Source organism: Anas platyrhynchos, chromosome 2 (genome assembly GCF_047663525.1).
Source record: "Anas platyrhynchos isolate ZD024472 breed Pekin duck chromosome 2, IASCAAS_PekinDuck_T2T, whole genome shotgun sequence".
Taxonomy (NCBI): Eukaryota; Metazoa; Chordata; class Aves; order Anseriformes; family Anatidae; genus Anas; species Anas platyrhynchos.
In genome coordinates, this window is record NC_092588.1 from 35,402,928 (window position 1) to 35,429,571 (window position 26,644).

Consider the following 26,644-nt stretch of genomic DNA (forward strand, 5'->3'; position numbering starts at 1 on the left):
GTTTGACTGTTTTCAAACATAAGTTCACTGAGAGATTCTGTGTATGGATGTACTTACATATAATATTTCAAAGCAATAATGCTCTCTCTCTTGTGCTTGTTGCAACATTACAAATATATTCTTTGTTTGAAGAAATGTGTGCAATACTTAATGCAAAAATTAAGTTTTTTGTTTTCTTTTGTTTTTGTCTTACATAAGTATAACCAAATACATACACTATTTACAGGGTGTTACAAAGTTAATAAGGCTGCTTAGTTTTCAAAGTCTGACCCATTGTACAAACAGGACGCACACAGAAAAATAGAAAAGTGTGGATGTTCCCATAGAAGTCCCTATTTAAGTATTTTGCAAAAATGTCCTACTTGCTTGAACACTCCATTGAACTTCCAAAGTGAAGCAGAAATTACTTTTAAAGTTGTTCCACTCTAGCCACAGAGGATTTCTAGCATGGAGCTCTGTCTGGAGAAGAAACAAGTATTTGACTGGCCTCTGGACAATCTGAAATTTCCCATGGGTGTTAACATCTGCATGACTGTGCACACTGTATATTCATTTACACATACATAACGAGAGAACATCTTTTAGCAAGAAAAAGGAAACATTTCTAATAATGCATTTTCTTTAGGAAAACTAAAGGATATATACAGTGTGTGTGTGTGTGTGTGTATGTATATACATATACAAACCCAACAACAGAACAATTGTCAGCATACAAAAATATGAGTTCAGTATTGTTTTAGACCTCAAAACCTAATGAAAAATCCAGGTATCCTGAGACAGGTATGTACTGTGCATCTAGTTTACCAACACCAGTGTACTGCTGGAGTACAATTAGAAAAGCACTACCTGTATTTATCAACAGTTACAGAGATAAAATACATATAGCAATGCATTAACTTGAGAAACTCTGGTTTTCGTAACACTAAATAATAACAGTGCAAAATATGCGTACAATGCTGGCAGACATACCCATAAAGTAGATGTAAATAAGAAGTACAGTAACAATATGTAAAAGTTACTGATTTCACTATTTAAATGAAAATAAATGAAAAATACTTTCCTTTCTTGAATATCATGCTTAATCATGATTTGTATACTCACTTTCAAGCAATTGTCTTACACACATACATGTATATATTACATTGACAATGAATTAATAAAAGAAAAATAAAACAACACTATTTGCTTATGAATTTCTCTGGCTAAAAGCAGATAAATGAAACGGGGTTGATTTCCCCCCCCCCCCCCCCCCCCCCCCCCCCCCCCATTAGGGTATTCTTATAAATGAAATATGATTACTAGAAATTCTCATTAACATGTTTACTTTTTTGCCTCTAAAAGAATAGCAGTTCTGATAACTGCTGACTTCATTAAAAACAAACAAACAAAGAAACAACCTCAAAACTTGAAGCATTTGATAAAACCCAGGAAAAACTACCCAAAAAGACACAGAAGATAGCAACTTTCTCAGTGGACATACAATTAGGTGATTGGTTCAACTGAAAGAAGAATATTTATTTTAAAGTGGATTCCTAAACAACAAAAGTTTGACATTTAGAAACTGGAATATATATATATATTATTTATTTACAATCTACAGAGATGATAAGCATTATGAAATACATAATTATGGGAACAAGACAGAATCAATACTCATTTCTTAAAATAAAAAAAAAAATAGTAATAATAATAATAAAAAAGATTGTTTAGATGCAGTCGAAAAGATGCTTACAAAGGTAGGCCAAAGATTGAGGCTCTACTTTAAAATTAAAATGTCAATTTTCTTCCAGCATGAACACTATGGCAACTCAAATGTTACTTGGCCCTTAACCCTCATTTTCTAGTTGTTAAATCTCCTATAGACTACCTGGAATTACAGCAGTCAGCATTTGGTAACATACTTTAACATCCTTGAATTTACTCCCAGATTCATCCTTGAATTTATTCCCAGATCCTTTAACTTATTCCCAGAAGAATTACACTTGTCTTGGGTGAAAAAGCAAAAATTACATATAGAATGCTTTCCCTAAGCCAAACCAGTGCAACACATTCTCATAAAAATGGGCTGCATAATCTGTTGCAGCAGAGGTAAAGATTTCACAAGCTATGGGTGTTACACTTCTTGTAAATCACCACTCTTGGCCATCTCTTCCCATCATCTCTAAGTCTAAGAGTTTATAAAAGTATAAACATAGTGTGGAGAATTGTGTTGTTTAGTTTTTTTAAGTCTGCGCATTGCATAAAGAATATATACACCTTATTACCACCTTGTTACCAATCAGGAGAAATAGCTGTAGTCATGAACGTATGTACATTTACAATTTATGAATGAGCTTCTTATATGCCCATCCAATGTTATTAGAGGCCAAGATTTCTGTCTGATGCACACTCATGAATCAATAGGTGAAAAATCTGGTCCAGGGAGTGGCTCAAAACTATTTGACCCTCAGTAGTTGCCAATGTCAATTACCTCCAGCTTTCAAGAGTAAAACAAAGTAGACAATTGCCATGTTATACAGGAGATTGTTTTGGCATATTTGTATTTGTACAATTGTCAATGAGATAAAAAAAAGTGATACAGCCAATTACAGTAACGTGTGCACGCAGCAATTTTTATCCTCCAGATTGTGTAATTTATCTTATTATACAGGATTAGTAGCTCTATTCAGCCAAGAGCTGACTTGCATCATAGTAAAGAAATAAAATAAAATAATATTAAACATTCATGTGGGCAAATCTCACATCAAGATCTGAACTCACAGCAGTGAATGACAGCACAGTTCAGACCACACCACCACCACACGGGGTCTGTGGCACCAACCTAGGCATCAGCAGGTTATGGCTTCTGTGTACTTCTGATGTCTGAACAAGCAGAAACTGAAACATTTTTGGCACTTCTGCCTGGAGCGGGAGTTACCCTAGCCAATACTGCCTGTCTGAATAAAACACATTGAAAACTATGAGATTCTGACTGGAATAGCAATTCTATAACTCATGACTCATTCTTATGCATTAGGTCATCCTAGACAGAAAGGTTAAGTTATTTTTTTTTTCTTTCTACACAAAAAGATTAAAGTCCCACTCTTCCAACAAATACTAAGGAGTGTAAACTTCAAAGCACAATGGAGAAATTGTTACTGAAGTGTTCATTATTGCATGTTTTTGTCACAGTTTAAGGAAAACATTCTATATTTGTGATTTGAATGGTAATTTATATGACTACATATGACTACATATACACATCTTAAAACTAAAATATATGTGCAGACATATATTTCTGTGGATATATAAAAATACTTATTTTCTTAGCAAAGTTAAAGTCTGTGTAAAAACATTAAGAATACTGAAAAAGGTAGGAGCCCTAATTCCTCCTTTGGAGAAAAGTTACAAGTCCCCTAGATTTCCTATGTAAAGAACACTCTTTGCAAGAGTACATCTTCTTCTGAATCATCACTTCATTGTGGATTAATATATTTCTTGAAATTTTCATAAATAATTATACAATATGCAAAAATTTGGCTGTGAAGTGATTGCTATAGCATAACTATAGATGGTTGTTATACAAAAAATAAATTGTACTCAGGCAGTATATGCCCTGCTCTAATGGAATGTGTAGCTAGCTACTGCTACAAGTAAAACTATTTCATAATATAGTTTTTGATTTAATATGTTCACACATTAAACCTCATTTAGGGGCATTTCCTCTGAAAATACTTGGGCTGGAAGAACAGCCAAATGCATATATGTATTTTTATGGGCCCTCTAAAACTCAGTACAGTTTTAAATATATCTGTAACAATTATGGCCACCCCACAAGAAAGAACTGAAATGCTATACAGACCAGTATGACCAAAAGAAGGGAAATGGTGGACAAAGACATTAAAACCCCAAACCATATTTCAACTTAAAATACAGACATTTCCAGTTAAACATAACAACATCCTCATGTCTCATCCTCACACTATGCAGACCTGCTAGTATAATACTGTACAAGAACACACACAGCTTTGAAAAACTCTGAAATGCAGAGGCGCAATAAAGTGAAACATCCACTAGACAGTCTGAAATTCAATCTAAATATAATGGCAACTGAAAAAGGGTAAAACATCACCTCATATGCCATACATGTACTCCCTCGAAAAGAATATGACAATGGGCTACTTAAGATGTGGCTGAGTTTACTGTGATTACAAGCAAATGTTCATAGATGCAGTCTGTAGCCATTAGGCACAGTTCAGAGATGAGTTTTAATCCTTCAACCTCGCTTACATTATATCCTGGAAACATTAATGTCATTGTTCTCAGAAGTTATGATGTTGACAAGAAAAAAAAAAAAAAAAGTATTATCAGTGCAAAGAGCCCCATATGAAGTGCATGCTCATTATAAAGTCTAGTTTATCCAGGCTTTTATTCCTTCCACAAGAACATATCCTGTGTAGTGTACAAGTGAAACCATTCTCTCAGAACAAGACATTCGTTTTGAAGCTGCTGGCTGTGTATACCTATTGTGTGGCTAAAAAAGACAAATCAAAATGAACCTGATTCCAGTGTAAAATTCCCAAGGAAGACTCCTGTTCTACTAGCACAAGGCTGGAGTGCACAGATTCCAGAAATGCTTTTCGGAAGTCATTTTGCAATGGCAATAGAGAATATATATAGGGTATTTCTTTCTTTTTTTTTTTGTATCCTGAGTAAAGTTCTTTTTTTTTTTTAATATATATATATATTTTTTTTTTTCATTTATCAAAGGCCCAAGCACATACTGCTATAGTGCAGTTAGACTTTGTCACACAGTCCCAGTGTTCTAAAAGCCATTATTTGATTGTTTTCCTCATTCTTCTCCAGCTGGTGGTGGTGGTTGGCAGAGCTTGTATAATCTGACAAAAAAAAAAAAAAAAAAAAAAAAAAAGCAATCATTACTCTGGGAGCTTGGTCATTATTAAAAGGAAGGAAAATGTAAGGAATATGAAGGTAAATTTAAGGATTACAAACTAAATCTAAGTCTTCTGCAAAACAAGACATACTGAATTCAGTTTAGTAACATTCTTATAAAAACCAGTAAAATCTTATTCATGAGCATGAAGTTGACATTGACAGTGATATTATTAAAACACACATCTATAAGTAATCTTATAAAGATATCCCAGTTTAGTCAAGCTTTCATAATACTGCACCATAAGACCCCTGAAAGCTAAATTTCACTAATCCAATTACCAGTTGTTGTGAATCTGTAATTTGGAAAAGCTGCATGGTTAATGCAATTGCCTCCACTTTGGTGTTGTGTTGGCATTGAATTTGGTGTTGTGTTGGCATTGAATCTGAACTCAATCTAACACAGTTTCCTATAAAAACTTTGTTATTCAGTCTCGATGTCCAAGAACCCAAGACAGTTATCAGACATACGACGTCATTGTGCAGACTTAGTGCTCTTACCAATGCATTTATAAAGGCTTCTGAATTTCTATTAAAGCCCATTGCATGGACTTAGTTGTTAGCAAGTGTTAGAAATGCTATACTTATGTTAGGAATACTGAAAATGGCAGTCTTTCTGATCTCAGGCTCATTAAAAGAGGCATCTCTGTTCTATAAGTATAACCAGCATACAGTATCTCCCCTACAATAACAGCAATTAAAACCAGCAGTAGACATGATCTCATTTGGAGCTTATATACTTTCCTCATGGAAATGAATATCGCCAAAGGCGTATCACGGAAGTATCACAAAGTAAAGAGACTGAGTTCGGTGTGGCAGGCAGAAAAAAAAAAAAAAAGCATCAGAAACCAAATGAAGAGACAATGATACAGCATGTGCATTAATACTTACCATGAAAAGTACTTGATATTGAAATGCTAACACAAAATAAATAACAGACTTGGTAGGTCTGGCTACAAGCAGGGTTATGAATCATCATCCACTGTCCTGATGGCTAGAGATATTTAAGATGCTTGGAGTTTTCCAAGCATATTTTGCCAATTTGCCTCCTAAACATCACATTAATTTATATCACCACATTTTAACTAATCAGGAATTTCAAAATCATACTACAAATCAAAGAAAACAAAAACCTGGACATGTGGCTGAGCTCCACAAACAATTCAAGATCAACAGGCTGGTGCTTTCTTGGCATGACGCTGCCACTGAAGGTATTTGAAGCACTGTCTGTATGGCTGCCCTTTGAGAGTTGCAGGTCTTTTCAATATCGAGACACATCTTGTCAGATAAAGCATTCTGTGGCTATGCAAAAGCAGGGCAGGATAGCTGCTGTTCTCTGATTTCATTTTCCATGCAAGCTAAAACCCTTGGGACACTGACAACACACCACTGTGGTGGGCTACATAACTTTTATCTGAAGTCTCACTGGAAGCGATTAGCAAGCAGTACTGTTTCTGGATAGTAAGAATGAGGAACACCACTTCTGCCAGACAGCAATTGCAAACCTGCTTTCAAATCTCCAGCATAATGCATTCTGAAGATCTTTGGATTCTTCCCCACTGTCATATGGAAGATTCAGAAACATGGTGGCCAAGAAACATAGCTGGCCAAGCCGCTTTCCATCATTTTTCAGCAGTCCTGGCTATCGGGGGAGGTCCCAGTTGACTGGTGGCTAGCAAACGTGACACCCATCTACAAGAAGGGCCGGAGGGCAGACCCGGGAAACTACAGGCCTGTCAGTTTGACCTCAGTGCCAGGGAAGCTCATGGAGCAGATCCTCTTGAGAGTCATCACGCAGCACTTGCAGGGCAAGCAGGCGATCAGGCCCAGTCAGCATGGGTTTATGAAAGGCAGGTCCTGCTTGACAAACCTGATCTCCTTCTATGACAAAGTGACGTGCTTGGTGGATGAAGGAAAGGCTGTGGATGTGGTCTACATTGACTTCAGCAAGGCTTTTGACACCGTCTCCCACAGCATTCTCCTCATGAAACTGGCTGCTCTTGGCTTGGACTGGCGCACGCTTCGTTGGGTTAGAAACTGGCTGGATAGCTGGGCCCAAAGAGTCGTGGTAAATGGAGTCAAGTCCAGTTGGAGGCCAGTCACTAGTGGCGTCCCCCAGGGCTCGGTGCTGGGGCCGGTCCTCTTTAACATCTTCATCAATGATCTGGACAAGGGCACCCTCAGTAAGTTTGCAGATGACACCAAGCTATGCGCATGTGTCGATCTGCTTGAGGGTAGGAAAGCTCTGCAGGAGGATCTGGATAGGCTGCACCGATGGGCTGAGGTCAACTGCATGAAGTTCAACAAGGCCAAGTGCTGGGTCCTGCACCTGGGGCGCAATAACCCCAAGCAGAGCTACAGGCTGGGAGATGAGTGGTTGGAGAGCTGCCAGGCAGAGAAGGACCTGGGAGTGATGGTGGACAGTCGGCTGAATATGAGCCAGCAGTGTGCTCAGGTGGCCAAGAAGGCCAACGGCATCCTGGCTTGTATCAGAAACACTGTGACCAGCAGGGCTAGGGAGGTGATCGTCCCCCTGTACTCGGCTCTGGTGAGGCCGCACCTCGAGTACTGTGTTCAGTTTTGGGCCCCTTGCTACAAGAAGGACATCGAGGTGCTTGAGTGGGTCCAGAGAAGGGCGACGAAGCTGGTGAGGGGCCTGGAGAACAAGTCCTACGAGGAGCGGCTGAGGGAGCTGGTCTTGTTCAGCCTGGAGAAGAGGAGGCTCAGGGGCGACCTTATTGCTCTTTACAGATACCTTAAAGGAGGCTGTAGTGAGGTGGGGGTTGGCCTATTCTCCCACGTGCCTGGTGACAGGACGAGGGGGAATGGGCTTAAGTTGTGCCAGGGGAGTTTTAGGTTAGATGTTAGGAAGAATTTCTTTACCAAAAGGGTTGTTAGGCATTGGAATGGGCTGCCCAGGGAAGTGGTGGAGTCCCCATCCCTGGAAGTCTTTAAAAGACGTTTAGATGTAGAGCTTAGGGATATGGTTTAGTGGGGACTGTTAGCGTTAGGTCAGAGGTTGGACTCGATGATCTTGAGGTCTCTTCCAACCTAGAGATTCTGTGAATCTGTGAAATTCTGTGATTCTATGGTTATTTAAGGTCACATAAGTGTTGGTGCAGATGCCAATATATTTGTTAGGGGCTATATATAAACCAACAGACATCACTCCTGTTTGTACACCAAGGAGAAAATGAGATGCCCTGATCTTTATGCAGCCAGGTACACAGAGAAAGGTAAAACAAGGCCTATTTGCGTTATTTGTTTCTACCAGCGTAATAAAGTAGTAAAACTCAAAGCTAACAAAAGACAGATAGAACGACTGTCAGAATCTTATAAAGTCAGTAATTGTGACAGGGTTAGCTCCTGATGAGGTTTTTGCAAAATCTAACTTCTATGGTACAGTGTGCAGAAAAGCTCAGCCTCAGGTACCAAGGTCTGTGCCTTCTTCAGGTTAAATGGTAATCATTAAGGTCACCTGCCTTCAGAGCAGGTAACACGGGAATTCTGAAGCAAACTAGCAATGATGCTGCATAAATCTCTAGAGATGGTATTGATCACAGACTGTTCTGGGTCAATATATATGGAGCAACTGTCTGAGATGGTACAAACAGATCAGCTGAGAAAAGACAGAAAACTGGCAACTTCAGAGGACTGAGAACACTGTCAAGAACACTTAAATGAAGTGTTCTTGACACTTCACTTTAATGTGAAATGTCACCACACTTTAATGGCCAGCCTATAGCCAGAGTATCAAAGAATTGCAAAACACAGTATTATTGTGTTAATGACTATTCTGACATACTTGACTTCTCTCTTTATTCATACATTAAATGCCACAAGCCCTGAGGCCAGTGAGATATTCCAATGACATCGCTGTTGCTGCTTACTTGTGTGTTGGATTCATCCATCTGTTCTGTGTTCTTGGAGCCATCTCATAATCTTCCTTCAACTTTTCATTGCTATATTGTGAGAGCATCAACCGGAAAGTGGTGATCTTTTCTCAACTGATGCAAAGCCAATAAATGTCTCACGGCCAACTGCTTCTATTTTTCCTTTTTTAGAACATAGATTTTCCCTTAATGACAAAAAGCTCTGTATCTTGATATATGCTTTCTCATTTATAGGTGAGAAAAGAATGAGACCTGATTTGAGATAACTCTCTCCAGAATTTTGTCATGAAGAAGGAGTATGATTAAAGCCAAAATTGTGTTGTTCAAAGAAAAGACTACAAGCAGCTTTTACTGCATAAAATACTATTTTACTGCCTTAGGTTCCCCCAGTGCAAGACAGTTGGTCAGGCAGGTGTGGTCCTGGATTACCTCCAAGCTAATTACTACCATGAAAAGGGATTCCCTCATCTACAAGTAAGGTCAATGACTTTATTGCTGACGATTTTGCTCTAGAATCAGTACTTTTGTAGGACCTTATTTCATCTATCTGCCTGTAGATTTTGATGGAGAGCTCTGTCTTTGGGCAGCAGATTGCTGCAAACGCTGTTTTTCAGCATTGAGCTTGCTGGTTGAAACTACTTCTGAAATTTTTATAATGGCATAAATGAACAAAAAGTGCTGGTACTGGTGCTAGCATTATTTGTTGACTCAGCCAAACATTAAAAGTGTTCTTGGTATTTATTAATACCCATGGTCACTGCCAAAGTTTTGGTGGCCAGTGTGACTGGTTGCCTTGGTCTATCTTCTTTGGTTTGCATGGAAGTAGAGCATTAGTCCTGTTTGAATAAACCATTATATTATTGGTTTGTTTGTTTGTTTTCTAGCCATTGTTAATTACAGTCACTCAAGCCCAAGATAACCTGTACTGCTATTACATGCTTTCCTTTTCTTAACATGGATCACAAATATGGATCATCTACCCTATCTGAAGGTTAAATCTAAATTGGATCTGTTTGAAAAAAGTCTGTAAATAAATACATGTAGGAAGAGCTTGAATTCTTAGAGCTTATATGATAATTAGATTTCCTTCAATGATTTGTGAGGCTCAAAATACTTTTCAGAAAGCAGCTGTAATGGGTTTATGTGGCAAGGTTTTAGTGGCAGGGGGCTGCAGGGGTGGCCTCTGTGAGGAGAGTCCAGCAGCTGCCCCATGTTAGATATGGGCCAGTTTCAGCTGGCTCCAAAGGGACTCGCCACTGGCCAAAGCCAAGCCAGTAAGTGATGTGTGTGCCTCTGTGAGCGCAGATATAAAAAAATGAAAAAAACTGCTGTGAAATAGCAGGTGGGAGAGTGAGAAATGTGAACCAGTCCTACAGACCCTCAGGTCAGTGCAGCAGGAGGACAGGAGGTGCTCCAGGCAAGCAGCAGCAGTTGGAGGTGGAGTAGGCTGTCCCCCTGCAGCCCATGGGTCCCACATGGAGCAGATCTCCACGCTGCAGCCTGTGGAGGGGCCCCCGGTGGAGCAGGTGGATGTGGCCTGGAGGACGCTGCGGCCCATGGAGAGCCCCCGCAGGAACAGGCCCCAGGACATAGAAGAGGGTGGATGGGGGTGTTTTTGTGTTTCTGTTTGTTTTTGTCATTACTCTAATTAAATTTATTACCTATTATTAACAAGCTAATCTCCCTATGTTGAGTCTGTGTTGCCCATGACAATAACTGTTGAGTGATCTCCCTGTGCTTATCTTTCCCCTTGAACCCTTTGTATTGTATTTTCTACCCCTTTCCCTTTGAGGAGGGGAGTGAGAGAGCATTTGTGGTGGAGCTCAGCTGCCCAGCTGAGTAAAACCACCACAGCAGCTAAAATACGAATAAATATTTCCTAAAAGACTACTTAGCCCCTCAACTGTCAGGTTCTGTCTCACTGCCGTAGGTGGCAGAGGGAGTTGGAGGAGTCCATCTACTCTATTTTTTATGGGGGAACCATGACACATATATGCCCTAACAAATGCTGCTATGCAGATTTTACTCATCATTTACTTGTACACTTTCACTTTAGGTATGCTCCCTTTCTAGAATCAGATCCAGCATGGTCAAGGCACAATGTGCAGTTACTTGTTATAAATAAATTATGAACAGTTGTCTGATTCTCTACTGGAAGAAACAGGGACACCTCAGAAAAGGGAAGCAAAGTGCATGAGAAAAAATAGTTCCCAAGTACTACTGGTCAGAATCCGGAAGACAGTCTCTCTGTAAGGTTTTGGATAGTACATACATTCATTCACATGGTTATCTGTATAAGGTATTATTACTAATTCAGTGTTTCCTTACTGAAATTTTAGTACCACAATGAGTCTATAATGTATTCCACATATCTGTTTAGTTCATTCAATGTGCTATCACTAATCAACAAAAAAAAGTTTTAAATTGGAAGAATAAAAAGTTTAAATTGGATTAATAAAATCACTAAGATAAAATTCAAAACATTGTTTTGTTATTTTTATTTAAAAGTATCATGCTTGTTAAGAAACATTTCAGGTACCTGCAATCCATCACAGAATTAAAAAGCTGGATAAATATAGAACACACGCATTTTTCATTCTAATGGATGTTTCAGAAAGTGACAAAGGAAGATTACATCATCTCTAAAAGCAACTATAACATGGTTTTGCTGAGATATTGCAGTACAGTATTACATTAAAATAGTGTAATGGATTTCGTTTGAATATTTCCACAAAACCCACTAAATATCACAAATGATGAAGGACTTAACCCAGTGTTTTCATAATTAACATGAACTAGATTTCATTCTTTTTTCTAAAATGAACAGGTTTCAAAATGCTACATAGCCTAAACTTCTGCAACTAATTACTTTAATTAAAACTATATGTCTGAGAATGTAATTGACTCTAAGTACATTGAAAGCAAAATCTTACAATTTACTACACAATGTAGTAAATGCTTATTGTCTGTCCTCTTTGAAGCTGAATTTGGCACAAACGAGGTCATGATCTAGGACACAAACAATCAGTTACCTTGGAACAGATTGTGGCGTTCGATCCCTCACTCCTAAATTCTTGGCTGTGTTTTGTACTCTTGCACCCTGTGAGAAAAAAAAAAAAAAAAAAGTAACAAGTTTGTTTCATTAATTTCAGCTCAAGTTGGAAAGTTCTCTGAACTCTCTAGATGAATTTAACACTTGATTATAACAAATCAATACATATTGTCAATGTCCCAGAATAACTCTCCTCTTTGGAAGTGACTATCAAGTTATGTCATTACTTAAAAATATATACAAACAAAAATGCGTGAAACCAACAATTTACATCCAAAACTGAGCTGCACTGGTAACATGATTACTGCACTGGTAACATGATTTTTCCCTAGTTTACTAGGGAAAAGACCATCAAATACCAAAAGTCTACAGCTAAAGGGGGAGCTAAATCCAGTCTCTAAATTCCCAGCATACAGGACCGAAAACAGGAGGCGTAAACTGTAGGAGAAGAAAAAAAATACTTAAATGAGGCACCAAGTAAGATAGTAGAATACAAAGGATAAAAAAAGAAAAAAGAAAGAAAAAAAAAAAACACACTGGAATAGATGGCTTGGAAAGCACTGTTCATCTCTTCCCTCCAGCTTCCCTCACCACACCACACAGCTTGGTGTCATCAGCAAACTTGCTGACTGTGTGCCCAATCCCATTGTCCATGTAACCAAAGACGTTAAGCAGCACCAGTCCCAATACTGACCCCGTAGGGACACCACTTCTCACTGATCTCCACTTGGAGATTGAACCACTGACTGCAACTCTTTGAGTGTGTCCATCCAGCCAACTCCTTACTCACCAAACAGTCCATCTGTCAAATCCATGTTTCTCCAATTTGGAGACAAAGTCTTTGTCACTGTCCTACATGATATCCTTATATAAGTAAAGCTGATGGCTAAAAAGTTGGACAGGATGAGTTCAGACCCTCATCACCTTCAATGAACTTTCCTCAGTCCCATAATGTAAAATTTTATCATAATAAAAAAAAAACATAACAGACTGCTAGTGGCTGAGATTGGTATACGATTAACATAACTGAGAACAAAAATATACATATAAATGGGAAAACTATCAAAATTAATCACAAGTAGATCCTGAACTTCAGTGCTGTGACTACCTCTAAGGAAAAAAAAAAAAAAAAAAAAAAAAAAAGCCTATTTTTACTTACATCACTCACTAGATAAATTTTAGTATCTTGCTCACATAATAAATCAAATGTGTTGATTTAAAAAGGAGCCTAGCTTTATACAACCATGTAATTTATAGTTTAGCAGGAGTACAAATCAGACGTTCCTTACAACCACCAGATTCTTACTTCTTTTGAAGAAAAGCACACAAGAATTGCTATCAACTTCCTACATGCCATCTCCTAGTTTCTATTGAGCACTATTACACCATTTTTATTTCAATATACTGCTAATTTATAGTCCTCCCCTATTATTCTAATACCTGTAACAATGTAAATATTGACACTGTTTGTCTCATGTATGTATAAAAGCCTGTTCTGTTTTGTGGCAGAATGCTTTTCTCTGTGTACCAGTACTGCCAGACCACTCATGAAAAATGTCATTAGCTCTGGGGAAATGCTACCATTAATCTGGACTCTTTTATAGGAACAAGTATTCTTATTGCCATGAGAAAAAAAATAATAGGTTTATTTTCAAGCTACACACTAATTTAAGGATGGCAAAAACCAGTAACATAAAGAAAATAGATTCTCTTTATGGCCCACTCAAAGAGCTCTAAATCAGCATCATTCTGATGAGAACTATTCAAAACGTGGTGCTATTATCATACTTCTGAGGAAAGTAATCTGGAGAGGCATGGAAAAATTCCTCACTCACTTAAAAGATAACAATTTCTGTTAGCCTTTTCTGCTCATCAGCTTTTTAGTTACCTTTCTTTCCTATAGCCCTGTGCCCTCCTGCAGTTCCTTTTCTAGGCCTCTCCATCTTTGACACTTTTTGGTGTATCCTGAAGACACACTTACGTCAGTGTGCTTTATATAGTATTTTATAGGTACAGGTGTTTATGTGAATACACATACACGAGTAAATAAAGTTTGTAAATGGTGGTAGTGATGTTAAAAATAAAAATTTTGACAAAACATCAATCTAGACTGAGTCAGCAAATGAAAAAGAGGAAGTCACTTAACTAAAACCATCCCACACACCCAAGCGCATACCAACTCTCATAAGCTGGTCTCTTTTCTTTAGTTCTTGCAGAACAGGTGCTTGCAAATACCTAATTATAACTGACAAGGGCAATTACTTCGAAAATTGTTCCAATACAGTCAGGGCTATTACAAGTCTTTTTAAACATGACCATGACCTCATTCAATTTAAAAGAAAAACACACTTCTTGAGGTCATCCATTCAATTGGGTGTCTCCAGTTATTCAGTACTAGTGCCCCAAACTGGAAAAGATATCACTTTCTGGAAGAAAGAATATGCCTATGTGTAAAGTTGATGCTGCTAGGAACTAACATTATTGGCTTCTCCAGAATAACAGATGAAATAGATGTCCTTTCATTTGTACCCCCATCTGGTTAGTCTCTCTTTATTCAAAATAAAATAAAAATCAGGTTGTAAATGGGATATCAAAAGTCTTTCATAGATATATACACACTAAGACAAGATACATGTATTGTCTTTACCTAGATGTTCCACAACAAACCCCAAGAAGTTTTTTGTTATTGTCTCTTTTTTCCGCCTCCAAGTTTTATGGCCTGCATTACACTCCTGACAGCTAAATCCTACAGATGCTTTAAGCATTAAATCCAGAAAGTTTCTAGAAAACACAATGGAGTGCTGTTGGAATTACTCCAAAACATTTAGAATTTAATGGAGGGTTATATTTCTACTACAGAACTCCAAGACTGATTTAAAATTACAACAAAAGATTATTACTCTATTAAATGCCATAGCAGTTTCCTGCAAGAGGAAGGATGTGTGAACAAATTCTGGCTTGATATACCAGCAGACTTTTACAGTGTCTGTGGGTGGTATTGAGATATTGGTATCTTTAACAGCTATTGATCACCTGCTGTTTTACTTCAGAGAATGTAGGCCCACTAAAGGCTTTTTTCTACATCTCTTTTTGAGCAAGTCTTAGTACAGCTATAGCAGCTCTGAACCATTAGCAAGTTGCTTACATTTTGTCTTTCATTTTCATTTAGTGGGTTGCAGAATACCCACATATGAATCAGCATTTCTGATAACTTTCTAGAACTGTACATTGAAAATGTGCTGTTTGACAGAACACAAGCAGACATAATCACAACTCTATGTCCAGGTTCTTTCATTGTAAAATACCCAAACCTGATTTTTGTTTAGAACTTCAGGGGTAAACACATCAACATATAAATGCAAGTTTATCCTTGTACAGCATTAGCTTCTTTTAATGTCAAGTTAAGGGTACAATTCCTAACAGACCTACATGACTCAAGAACCTTGAGGGTATTTATACACTTCAAAACTTAGTTTATGTACTAAATAAAGTGAAAGCCATATACAAACAGGAATGTGTCTAATTATTCAGATGTACCCACGTTAGGCAGCAAATCTTACATATAAGATAAAATAAAAATATATGGCTTGAGATTTATATCTCAACTAATATAGAAATATCTACATGATTGCTTTAACAAACCAAAGGTGTGGCCAGGAATAGATATTCTTCTATCTATGATGAGTTAGAAATACCATACCATTGCTTAATCATTTCCATAACTAAACTGTGATTTCTGCACAGAATATATATCAGAACTTATGAAAATAATGAAACTAGATACAAATCAAAAGCCAGATATAATTAATCTTGTTTTATCTGTGATTAATTATTCCAGTATTACATTATCTTTTTCCTTTTAATTCAATGTTAAATTTGTCTCTCTTTGACTTCTGCATCCTCTGTCTTGCTATGCCTTTGTCATACAGTTGAAAGTTACCACAGGCTGAGATATATGTTCCACATGCACACATACTGATTAAGCCCCCACCCACTCAACCTCTCTTTGATCAACTGAATAGGTCGAGCTCTTTAATCTTCACTTCATAAGGCTTGTCTAACAACCTCTGGACCATTCATGCTCCTACTCTGAACTCTTTCCAAGACTCCAATCATGCTTTTGAAAGCATTTATCTGATAACAAGATATTCTAGGAGCTGTTCCATTATAGGGTAGAGTGTATTCTCCATTTGCAGTTGATATTTCCTTTAAATCCAGCATTTTTTGGTCATGCCTTTGCACTAAGAGGTCATGTTGAGCTGGTTATCCATTCACAACAGCTTCTAAATCCTAATATTCTCTTATGACAAACATGAAATACACAATTTGAAACAAGCACAATGTCCTTGGGAATCTTGCCTGCAAAGTTAAGAACCGCAGTATTTATCTTCCACTCCCATCCTGCCCTTCCCCTTCATTCAGAATAAGTAATTTTATTAACAACAATAGCTAATGGTCTTACGTTATTTTTATGGATGATAATTATTATAATAAAGATTCTCAGACTACTCTGAAGACAATACCATATCAGTTACTATACAAAAACCTTCAGTAAAATCATAACCCTGTAAAAATTATGAACCATTTACACATGCACAGAAAGCAAGCATCTGGTTAAAAACAGCCTGTTCCATCATGAAAAAACAAACAAACAAAAAACCTTTGAGTCAAAATTCAAAGAGAATAAAACAAAATCAAAACACAGCAAAAATACCAAGCTAAGAAAACTCACACAGACAGTAACATAATGATAAGATGGGGGTTATAATTGTTTGGTCAAGGATTGCTAGGAAACAGCAAAGTATTACCCACAGAGAGTGCCTTACCTGTTTGCGCATGACATCTGTAGCTTGCATGATATAGCGAGGTGGGAGCCCATGGCTCCGGGCCAGAATGATTGCCTGCTCCAGGGTAACACTCAGGGTGCAGCTGCAAGAGAAAACTGAGGTCAGCCGTCTGCTAGCAATAGTATACTACAAATAATTGCCATACACTAATATAATTTAAGAATAATTTTATTTTTAAAAAGTCATAAATAAAAAGAATACACAGTAGACCTGCCCCCAGTACTCCCAAACACTCCAAACCTTGCAAGTATTAGCCTGGACACAAAAAGTTTATTAAACGCAAAGATTTTGAGTATAATGTTACTGCTGAGTTTCAACCAAAGGCATTTGCATTTTTTGTTTATTAAAAAAATAAAATAAAAAAATCCCACAACGCTAACTATGGCTTGGCAAGCACATGATAGAGTGACAACACAAATAGAAGAAAATTTTTTAATTGCAGAAATCTTTTTCCAGTTGACTCTCACAGAAGTTCTCTCAGCCTCTGCTGCAGACCCCAGCTTTGGTGCCAGGGTCCTGATCTGTTGCCATGAACTGAGCTTGGGTATTCTCATGGCATGTTGTTACAGTGCAGTTTAAATAAAGAGATATTTACGCTTTCAGAAAAGAAAAGAAATGAATTCCTTCAAATAAATTGTCCTCTCCTACTTTGCCATCTTTTTCAAGTAAACACTTGAGGACAAAAACCTCTCCTGGGTACCACATCCTAGTGAAAAGGCTGTAATTGCTTTGTCAGAGCAACCAGGAAACTTTCAGAGCCAAAGATCTTTGCTGTAGGAAAACCTGTCATTACGGCAGACAAGAAGGAATAAGGAAAGTCACTTTGGACATGCCAACTGCCTTCAGTTGTCATGGTAAGAACAAGGAAGGATAGGCAGCTTCTCACACAATCAAACCAAAGCTATAGAAGACTTCAAGATAAAGGCAACAACACTGAGTAGGAACAGTCAGGTACTTTGTGAAAAGCACAACATGTCTGAGGGCTGCTACCATCCAAGTGCTGAGAATGGCTGCGTTTTGTACCACTAAGCAGCTTGATGATTTTTCTCTTCACAGCCAAACAACAAGAATCAAATCCCTTTGAGTAGAAATATGAGGTGCATAGAAAATGATCCCACCTCAGCAGAACCTGACAAAAGCTGCATACTTCAAGTTCAAATAATAAAAACTAAGACACATGGTTCAAACATACTTTTGAGCAGCCTTTTGGCAAAATCCCGACTAAAAGATTCTGCATAGCTTATATTATGCACACAGAACAGACAATATGTTTCAATCAAACACTCATTTTGCTGAGCAGAAGATCTGTAGGAGGAAAAATGTGTCTGCACTTATTTTCTTACTGAAAAAAAAATCCACCATCCTGACATGTTTTAAAAACCAATAAGCAAATTTATGGACTGTAAAAAAGTTTCCCAGTGGTTAGTGCAAAAGATATTTAATTTGATCTTTATCTTTATTACTGGTCTTTTGTGTGTGTGTTTTTTTTTTTTTTTTGTTTGTTTGTTTTTGTTTTTTTAAAGTATAAAGTAAATGAGTTTCTTTGGTAATGCAATATTTTTTATTCCCTGGTTACTTGTATACACTTACACCAAAGTTAACTTGGAGCAAAAGTCTATTGATCTTTTCTGTTATATGTTTGATTAAGGTGCATAACAGTTAAACGTTAGACTTGGAATTCTCCATGTCATGTTCTCATCTTGTCTTTGAAAGGTTAAGTATTGCATAAATAAAGAAGTACATGCTCATAATACTTACAGCACCAAAATCTGAAACATCTAACTTTCAAGAACAGACTGCAAAGGAAGCTTTGTCCTATTTACAACTGGAAAAAGCAAAAGTAGCTGAAAACTAATTTGACAGATGTAATCTATGCCAGGCAAAAGTCTCTCTGTAGGTGTAATGGAGGTTAATGGGCTCAAAGTACAGCTTTCAAGCAAACAATTATTGCCAACATTCCCATAAATCCCATCTTCCTGGAACCCAAAAGGCTGAAAGAACAAAAAAAATCATGTTCTCCAAGCATGAATCAAAACTAACAAAGGAACATTGTGGTTTCTATGGATTTATATGGATTATAACGAAGGTCAGCTTGAAGAATTAGACACAAACACTAATCTTGTAATTGGAAAAGACTGCCAAACTGTTCTCTATCCCAAACCTGAAGAAATGGCCACTGATCATGGATATTATGAATTACCTGTATTTTGATAATTCCAACCACAAATCAGAAACAAGGTTGCCAAACATGCAAAAACATAACCAAAGTGTGAAAAACATGGACAAACTATTGTAATGAAGATTTCTTTAATAGGCTACTCTGATAATCTATGTTTCATGATTATACTGTAGTTATTGCCAAACATTGAAGAGCTCACCTCAAGGCACAAAAATAATAATTCTAAAAATAATATTGGCGTGTTATTAGAAATTAGCAGTGAAGACACTTAAGATGACAGCAATGATGATGTTAACTATTAGCACACCTCTTTAATAAAAGATTTTATATTCAAGGTTAAATTCTACAGTAATGCTGGTTAGATACATCCACTATTTCTTTTAAAAACATTTTAACATGCTTTAAAAAGTAAAAATGTCAAAATAAGACCAGTGGCATGATTTCATTTCATTATAATATTTCATCAGAGATTGACAGATTTTATTTCTCTTGAAGCATGTAAAAGGTCTGAGGAATGGCAGCCCTAAAACCAGAATTTAAATAAAAATGATTGTGTATGGCTTTTGTCCTGTAGTTATGACATAAGTATACTACTTTCTAAATACAACAAAAACAACACTGAAATAGCTTTGTTTTGGTTGTAAAGTAAATCAATAAAACATTGTCCTCCTATAAAACGGATCATAAACCTTTCCACAGGGTTATGCTGAACTGACTCATGAGTAGATGAACATTTACATGCTGGTGCTTTCTCCCAGCTTTTAAAGTATAGTTTTTGAGTCACTACATATTCATTATCACAAATCAAACTGTTCTGGAAACCAGCTGTAGAAGAAACTAATCCACACACAAAACATCAGATGGTAAGATGGAAGAGTCATAACTGGAAGTACCTCAGGAATAAGACTGCCAAGCACACAGAGATTAACCAAATGTAAATTTAAACCAATACAACTTGTACAATTTTATGAAAAAGTTTGAAAGCTGGGAATTCCTAATATGGTAAGACTGTCCTGGTAGTCTAGGCAAGGTTCAGTATCAAGGACTATCAGCAAATACATGCAATATATAGTAATTCACCCTTCTCCCCCATTTTGAGAGGTAATAAGCAGATGGCATTAAAGTTTACAAAACAATTTGGAAGCATTTCTGACCATCAAAAGTATCTGGTCATTTGCATGCACTCAGCCCAGACAAACCAAACAAGGAAAATATCAGTTAAAGAAAAAGAAAAAAGAAAAAAAAAAATAACTCCTTCCAATGCTCTCCTAACATTCTGTTACAGAAAGCATAAATTCCAAATCCATATCTATTTACATTGTAAACAAATCAAAATCTGTTTTCACTCCCTCTTTTTTCCTATTATCCCTTCTTTTATGTCAGAAAAAAACAAAAGACCCAAATTCATTATCTCAGAATTCATGACAGTCAGAATCAGAAATTCCCTGCCTTGACAGATCACAGCAGCATCACAGCACAGGCATTTGGCTTTTCCAGTGCAACTGGGCTGAGAATTCCTCATTTCACCCATTTGGTTTCCAAGGGGGAACAGAAGGGGCTGCAGCTGCTCCCAGCCCCTGCCTGCTATCTCCTGCCTCTCTTCAGTCATGGTAATATTGATTTGAAGATTGCATACAAACTTTCAAGTATCTTCTGTATCAGACCATTCGGAATAAAAGACGTTAAACCATTTTCTATCACCAATAGTCCCCAGCAGAAGAATTCATTTGTGGTGTGTTTTTTTTTTTCTTTTTTTTTTTGTTTTTTTGTTTTTGTTTTTTTTTTGGTTGGTTGTTCATGGGATTTGTTTTTTACAAAAGCAAATCTATTGGATAGACATACACTGAAAAACTGAGTTGTAAAAGAGGAGAACAGAAAATTTCAGAGAAATGGATTATTTCATGACAGATTATTCAATGTCACTCGAAAGGAAAAATACTCTAAGTTCATTTATACTACCTACAGAGCTGCCAGCAAGTGAAGTTTATATCTATGTTACCAGAGTTAAAAGAATTTAAATCATTCAGTTCATTCTCAGGTTTCAAATAGGATTCCAGCCATCCCACATCCAAAGATGCACCAGAGCATCTCTCAGAAAAATGCCCTAAACAGAAAAGATGAAGTAAAATGAACTGGTTTAGTAGTTACCACATCAGTTACTGCAGAGATGTCAAAATGAATTATGCTCTGGCTATGTGAACAGAAAAGGAAAAGGATGCATGTGTGCTTAGTCTAATTAAAATTTAAAGCTCCTACTCAACATGTAATTTAATGTCATTGTTATACTTTTAATTAACTTTCTTTCTATACATCATAAGCTAATTACACCCGCCTTTTAAGCCAGTTACACTATTAAGTATGGACTTGTTTCCATTGTCATTTAAATTAATGCTTAAACAGCAGCTATTATTTTAGGGATAATTCTCTATAATTACTAATGATGGCTGGGTAACGTATACTAATTTTGATGAGGAACCCAAAGAAGGAAATAGACCATGATAAACTAAAAAGGAAGGGAAATGCTCAGGATTATCTGTAATAAGCATAAAATCTGTAGATATGTCTAGCTGAAGACTATTTATTATCTTAGACTCAGATTTCTAAGCTGGTGTTATTGTGGGACTATGACTCCATGCAGGCAAAATTTGAAGTTTTGATTTTCTATGCCCATACACTGAAAGTCTGGTGAACAGAAATTTATTTTTTTTTCTCACAGGGAGAGGAAAGTTCAGCCAGCCAACAGGCATTAGAGATAAAATGTGCATGAAGTTCTGTACAATAAACTACGATACTGCAATTTACAATTACAATAAAACTTTACTGGAGTTCAGGACTTATGTTCAGTCCCTTTATGAACATTATAATGAAGCTGAGATGTTCCCAGTGTGGATAGATCACTACTCCAAAATCAGGCTTGGACTGAGTGCATCCAATGAAGGTTTGTTCAAAACTTCTCATATTCTGCCAACATATAGCAAGACATTACCCTGTATGTGAAATATATTTGTTCCATTATGATGGCTCAGTAATAATAAACAATGCTTCAAAAAGTGACTCTTTGTGGAAAATACTACTCTGCCAAAAAGAAATGAATAGTTCATAATTAAAGGAATGTCTGCCTCTTAGCTATTAAGCATCAGCATGTACAAGGTTCCTTCACGAGAGGCACCACTGTGATTAAGCAGTTGTGCAAACCTCAAAATAAATATATCCCAACTCCTTTGTTGGGCATACATCAACCATACTACAAGAAGATAATCAAAACCAGCTCTAACAGGTATTTTCAAACACAAGCTATCAACGAAGTCCTGACTTGCTGAAGTAGATCACATGGGCTTAATCAAGCCAAGGAATCAGTCCTGGGAGGTAAGTATACATCAGCCATGTTTTAGACCTAATCATGGTTAATGGCTTCTTTTGTAGTTTACAAATATAGTTTTAATCAGGTTTACTAAATTCAACATTAGTCTTAATCCTGAAGCATGAAACATGCAGTAAGTAATGATGACTTTTTCTGTAGTTTATTTGGGAGATCACTATCTTCCAGTACATTTCCAGGAGTAACATGAGACTGTTCTACCTTTAAGATAGAGAGCTTTCTGAACAATAATGAAAAAAAGCACTCATTTTCACCACACATCTGTCAGATTTTAAAAGCTACACAGAACATCTTTTCAGAAACACTCTTCATCTAAGGTCTTGCTACCTTTAATCAACTGGAAATGTTGCAAGAGGTCAATTATACCATTAATTATGTTTTTGTTTGATGAAAGAACAGCATTTCCAGAAGATTCAAAGTATCCCATGCCTTTTGGTTGCTTATTCTTAGTGATAATTCAAAAAAATAAAAAAATAAAAAATAATCTAAAAACAAATGAAAACCAAATTTCAGCCATTTCTCTTGTTCTGTACAGAACATCTTTCACTTTAAAGGCTTCTCCTAAGTAGGCAAGTAAACCAATTTGCTGGAAAATTGGAATTTATTTCTTGTCTTGTAAGATTTGGGGTTATTCGGTTAATTCTTCCACCTCAGAATTAAAATAATAATAATAACAATAACAATAATAATAATAATAATAATAATAATAATAAATATTTGGATCGTTTTGATTAAGTTTAAGTTTTTAATGCTAGATTGTTTTAGACAATTTGTTCAACTTTTGCTGTAATTTTTTTTTTTTATGGAAGAATGAGATTCTCCCACAGACCTGGATTGCAGGAACTGAAGAGCAAGAGGATGTTTCTACATAGCAAAGTGATCATGTTGTGTATCAGCTCTATTGTTAAATGTCTATCCTGGTCTATAACATCACAAGGAATCCAAAAGAAAAAAGAACACATTGAAATCCATATTAGTAACAAGTTAGATCAATCTATCTGTTTCATTGCATTTCTCTGCATTTTCAGATTGCATTTTAAACAGAATTTAAAATATGTAGGTGAACCCATAACTATAGTCCTTCGTATACATATTAGAGATGAACAAAGCAAAAACATATAAGGTTGCCTATGAAAGGCATATACGGATCACAATAAAATGATTATCACTGTAGAAACAATTTATTTGTGCTAAATGTCTTGTTTATATTATCTTAAGACAAATTTCTGCATATTGATCACACGAACTGTTTCCAAATATTAACCAGCACGATGAAATACTCTACTATCTTAAACAATTTTAGGAAAACAGAAATTTTGTTTATGTTTAAGTAGGCAAGGTATCACAAACATACACTAATTGCAGACAGGCATAATAAAACTGCAGTTAAAAAAAATAAATAAATCACTAAATGGAAAGCTAGCAGGACTAAAAGCAAAAGATGGAGAGAAGCAAGAATTAGTTCCTCAGCTCACGCTGACAGACCCCTAAAAGTATCTTATTAGTCCCTGAAAACCTTCTTACTGTGGAGCTCAGGAGTTATATCTACAAAACTTCAAGTAGATTTCTTTTTTCTGGCACAGAGTCATTTAGCTCAGAACTAAATTCCTACTTAAAAATAAATAAATAAATAAAATTCTGAAATAATCTAAAAGAAAAATCTTATCATAGAATGTCTACAATATAAAGTCAGCGTCCAGGGTTCCTATTTTTCACCATGTTTTATCTGATTCAAAAAAAGGCAGCTGGCCACAATGGACAGCTTATGGTGTTACTCTGCTTCACTGTGTGGAAGATGGAGCCAGTTTAGCTGGGTTTTGGGATCTGTGTCAGCTGCAGGAGACAGCATAATCAACCCTTGGCAAAACCTGCCTCATCATTCAGCTGAATGCCTGCCAGCCAGAACCCCACCGCTTGAAGGATGGCAACGCTAAGAGACTTTCTGGAGGGGAAATTAAAATTCAGAGAAAATAAGACAGTGATTTTTCTGGTGGTTCATCAAGATTATAAAAGACTTCTCTCAATCCTTCAGGAAATGCAAAATTTTAAACAAGCATGGGATTTGTTTCATTTGGATGCTTTAAATGATTCCTTTGAGCCTGTAAGGCCTATGGTCCCTGAATAGGCTTCTGCAGCTGCTGCACCTAATTTCATTTTGGCATGGAAAGAGGCTAGGGCATGTCTGTGCTCTATAGTCTGCTCTTCTCCTTCAAGCAGGAGCTAACATCATGATTCAATAAAATTTAAAAGTGCCTTTCATCACCTACATTTGTACAGAGTGATTACAACTTCAAACAGAATGAATACAAGACAGCAGAGCATTGTTTATGGGGCGGCAGTTGACTGGCAGGCAGAAATATAATTATGGATGACAAAAAAAAAGGAAAAACAGAAATACAAACTATTGATTTATTAGACTACTTTAGAGTTCTCCTCCTAATGTTGAGCAACAAGGCGTGTTCACTTATGACAATCCAAAAGGAGTTTCTAGTACTTACATCACTTTGGACAGAGAAGGTTAAAGAGACTTATTTTTTCCTCATCCTTGCTTATCTGGTGATTGAAATATATTTGAAAAGAAATGCTGTCTGAAATAGATATAGGATTTCAGACTGTCATATAAATTGGTAAACATATTGACATAGTAAAAATCAAAGCAAAGCAATCACTGGCAATTCAAAATCTCCAGTATTATCTTGGATACAGGGATGAACATGTGAACTCTGTCAAGCTGTTTTAGCCTAGTGCAGTGTGAAAAGCAATTTCATATGGATCACAGAGAAGTTAGAAACCAAGTAACTGCTGATCCAGAGATCAGCAATCACTGTCAAAGCAGACAAAGCTGATGTTTCATAGTGCTTGGCCTCTTCTGCATTGGGGCTGCTAGCCAGCACTTCCCTTCAAGCTTTCTGGGATTTGCTTCCAGTTAGGAGAGGAAAGGTGACATCAACCCCCATTGTCAATCCATGACACCTAAGTTAAGAAAACACTGAAAAGGCTCTCCAATCAGTTCAGTAGCTGACAGATAAATTGAGTGAGGGAGTTCAGGTTTAAAGTATATTAAATAATGTAAACTGACAGATGAACAGTTTGCTCAGTTCCCACTCCCCAGGAGCAAAAGATGCTGACCAGCAGAGAGCCCTGAACTCCTCCACAGACTCAGAGATTCCCTTTCATTAGCAACCAACTACAGAAATTAGGCTGTGTTGGATTTTTTATTTTTCTTTTATTTTGGAAGCAACCTTGCAAGGAGTTCATTATTATTCACTTTTAAGCTGTCAAGAAGACTAATACATGAAGAACATATTTTAAAAGTTAACCTGAAAGCACTATTCACATCTTTCCAACATCTGCTTGCCTAGCGGTATCAGTAGATAATAACTGTTTTCAGTTCATTAAATGCCTGTAGCATAGTGCTAAAAACTTCAGTTGTGAGCTCATTGGACCTACAAAACATGGATTTCTGCAACTAGTTGCATTCCAGAACTTCATAGCATTTAGTTTCTAAGAACACAGAAGGCCAGATGTATTGCTGAATACAACCAGGAAAATATATCCTCTCTTACTAAAAACAGTAACATCAACTCTAAAAAGTTAACTTACAATTTAAAGAACTTTACTTTGTATGATTATCTGCTCTGATTAAATAATATTCCATTAAAAAAGCAGAATTAAGCCTCGCAGACTGCAGACAACAGGCAAAATCTTCTGTGTCTATGGGACTGGATCGCATCCAGCTTTTTATTCTTCCTTTTGTCCTCCTCACAGGACTTCATGATGCTGCAAGACAGTTTCACTCTACAAAGCAGCAGCAAGGGGAGTAGGTTCAGAAAAACACAGCACAATTTAGCAGCAGAAATTTCAGGAACAAAATTCACAAGCATGCATGCAAGTTGGAGACAAAACAAGCTTTCTATCTGGGCAAAGGCAATTTCAGAGTGCCAAAAAGCAGAGGATATTTAGAACTGGACTGCAGAGATATGGCCTAGGGAGGCCAAAAAGACAAAACAACAATGTTGAATACAATCTGAAATGCTAAGGAAAGACCTTTCCATCCATCCTGTTTGTACATACAACATTAATTTAAGGAAATTGTTATTTCTTGAAAAGAAAAAATAGCTTCTTCAACTTCTGTCACTTCAAATAAAAGCACAAGAGTCCCTTCCAATCTCTAAATATATGATTTTTCTCCAGAACTTTCAAAAATTCAAAGCAAAAACTCGTTGAGTACCTATAAAATCTGAAGGAATACATTCCTCTCTCCTGGAAGGCCTATCTTAAAATGTCTGTGATAATGTCAAGAGTTGATGTTTTTTTCCTCTGAACAGATGGTAGCCACAAAGGTAATATTATTGCACAAGT

At 36.7% G+C, this 26,644-nt stretch overlaps 1 protein-coding gene across 2 annotated transcripts in view; it reads right to left on the reverse strand.

Annotated features, from left to right (window-relative positions):
* Positions 1-4,389: 4,389 nt before the first annotated feature.
* The window catches only part of PREX2 (phosphatidylinositol-3,4,5-trisphosphate dependent Rac exchange factor 2), a 175,572-nt gene continuing 153,317 nt past the window's right edge, over positions 4,390-26,644 (reverse strand). For both annotated transcript variants that reach the window (XM_027452319.3, XM_013099335.5), the window contains 3 exons: positions 16,704-16,806; positions 11,858-11,925; positions 4,390-4,877 (listed from right to left, as the gene is read on the reverse strand). In XM_027452319.3, the coding sequence (XP_027308120.1) occupies positions 4,832-4,877; positions 11,858-11,925; positions 16,704-16,806 (217 nt within the window). In that variant the 3' untranslated portion in view covers positions 4,390-4,831. The remainder of the gene's footprint in view (positions 4,878-11,857; positions 11,926-16,703; positions 16,807-26,644) is intronic.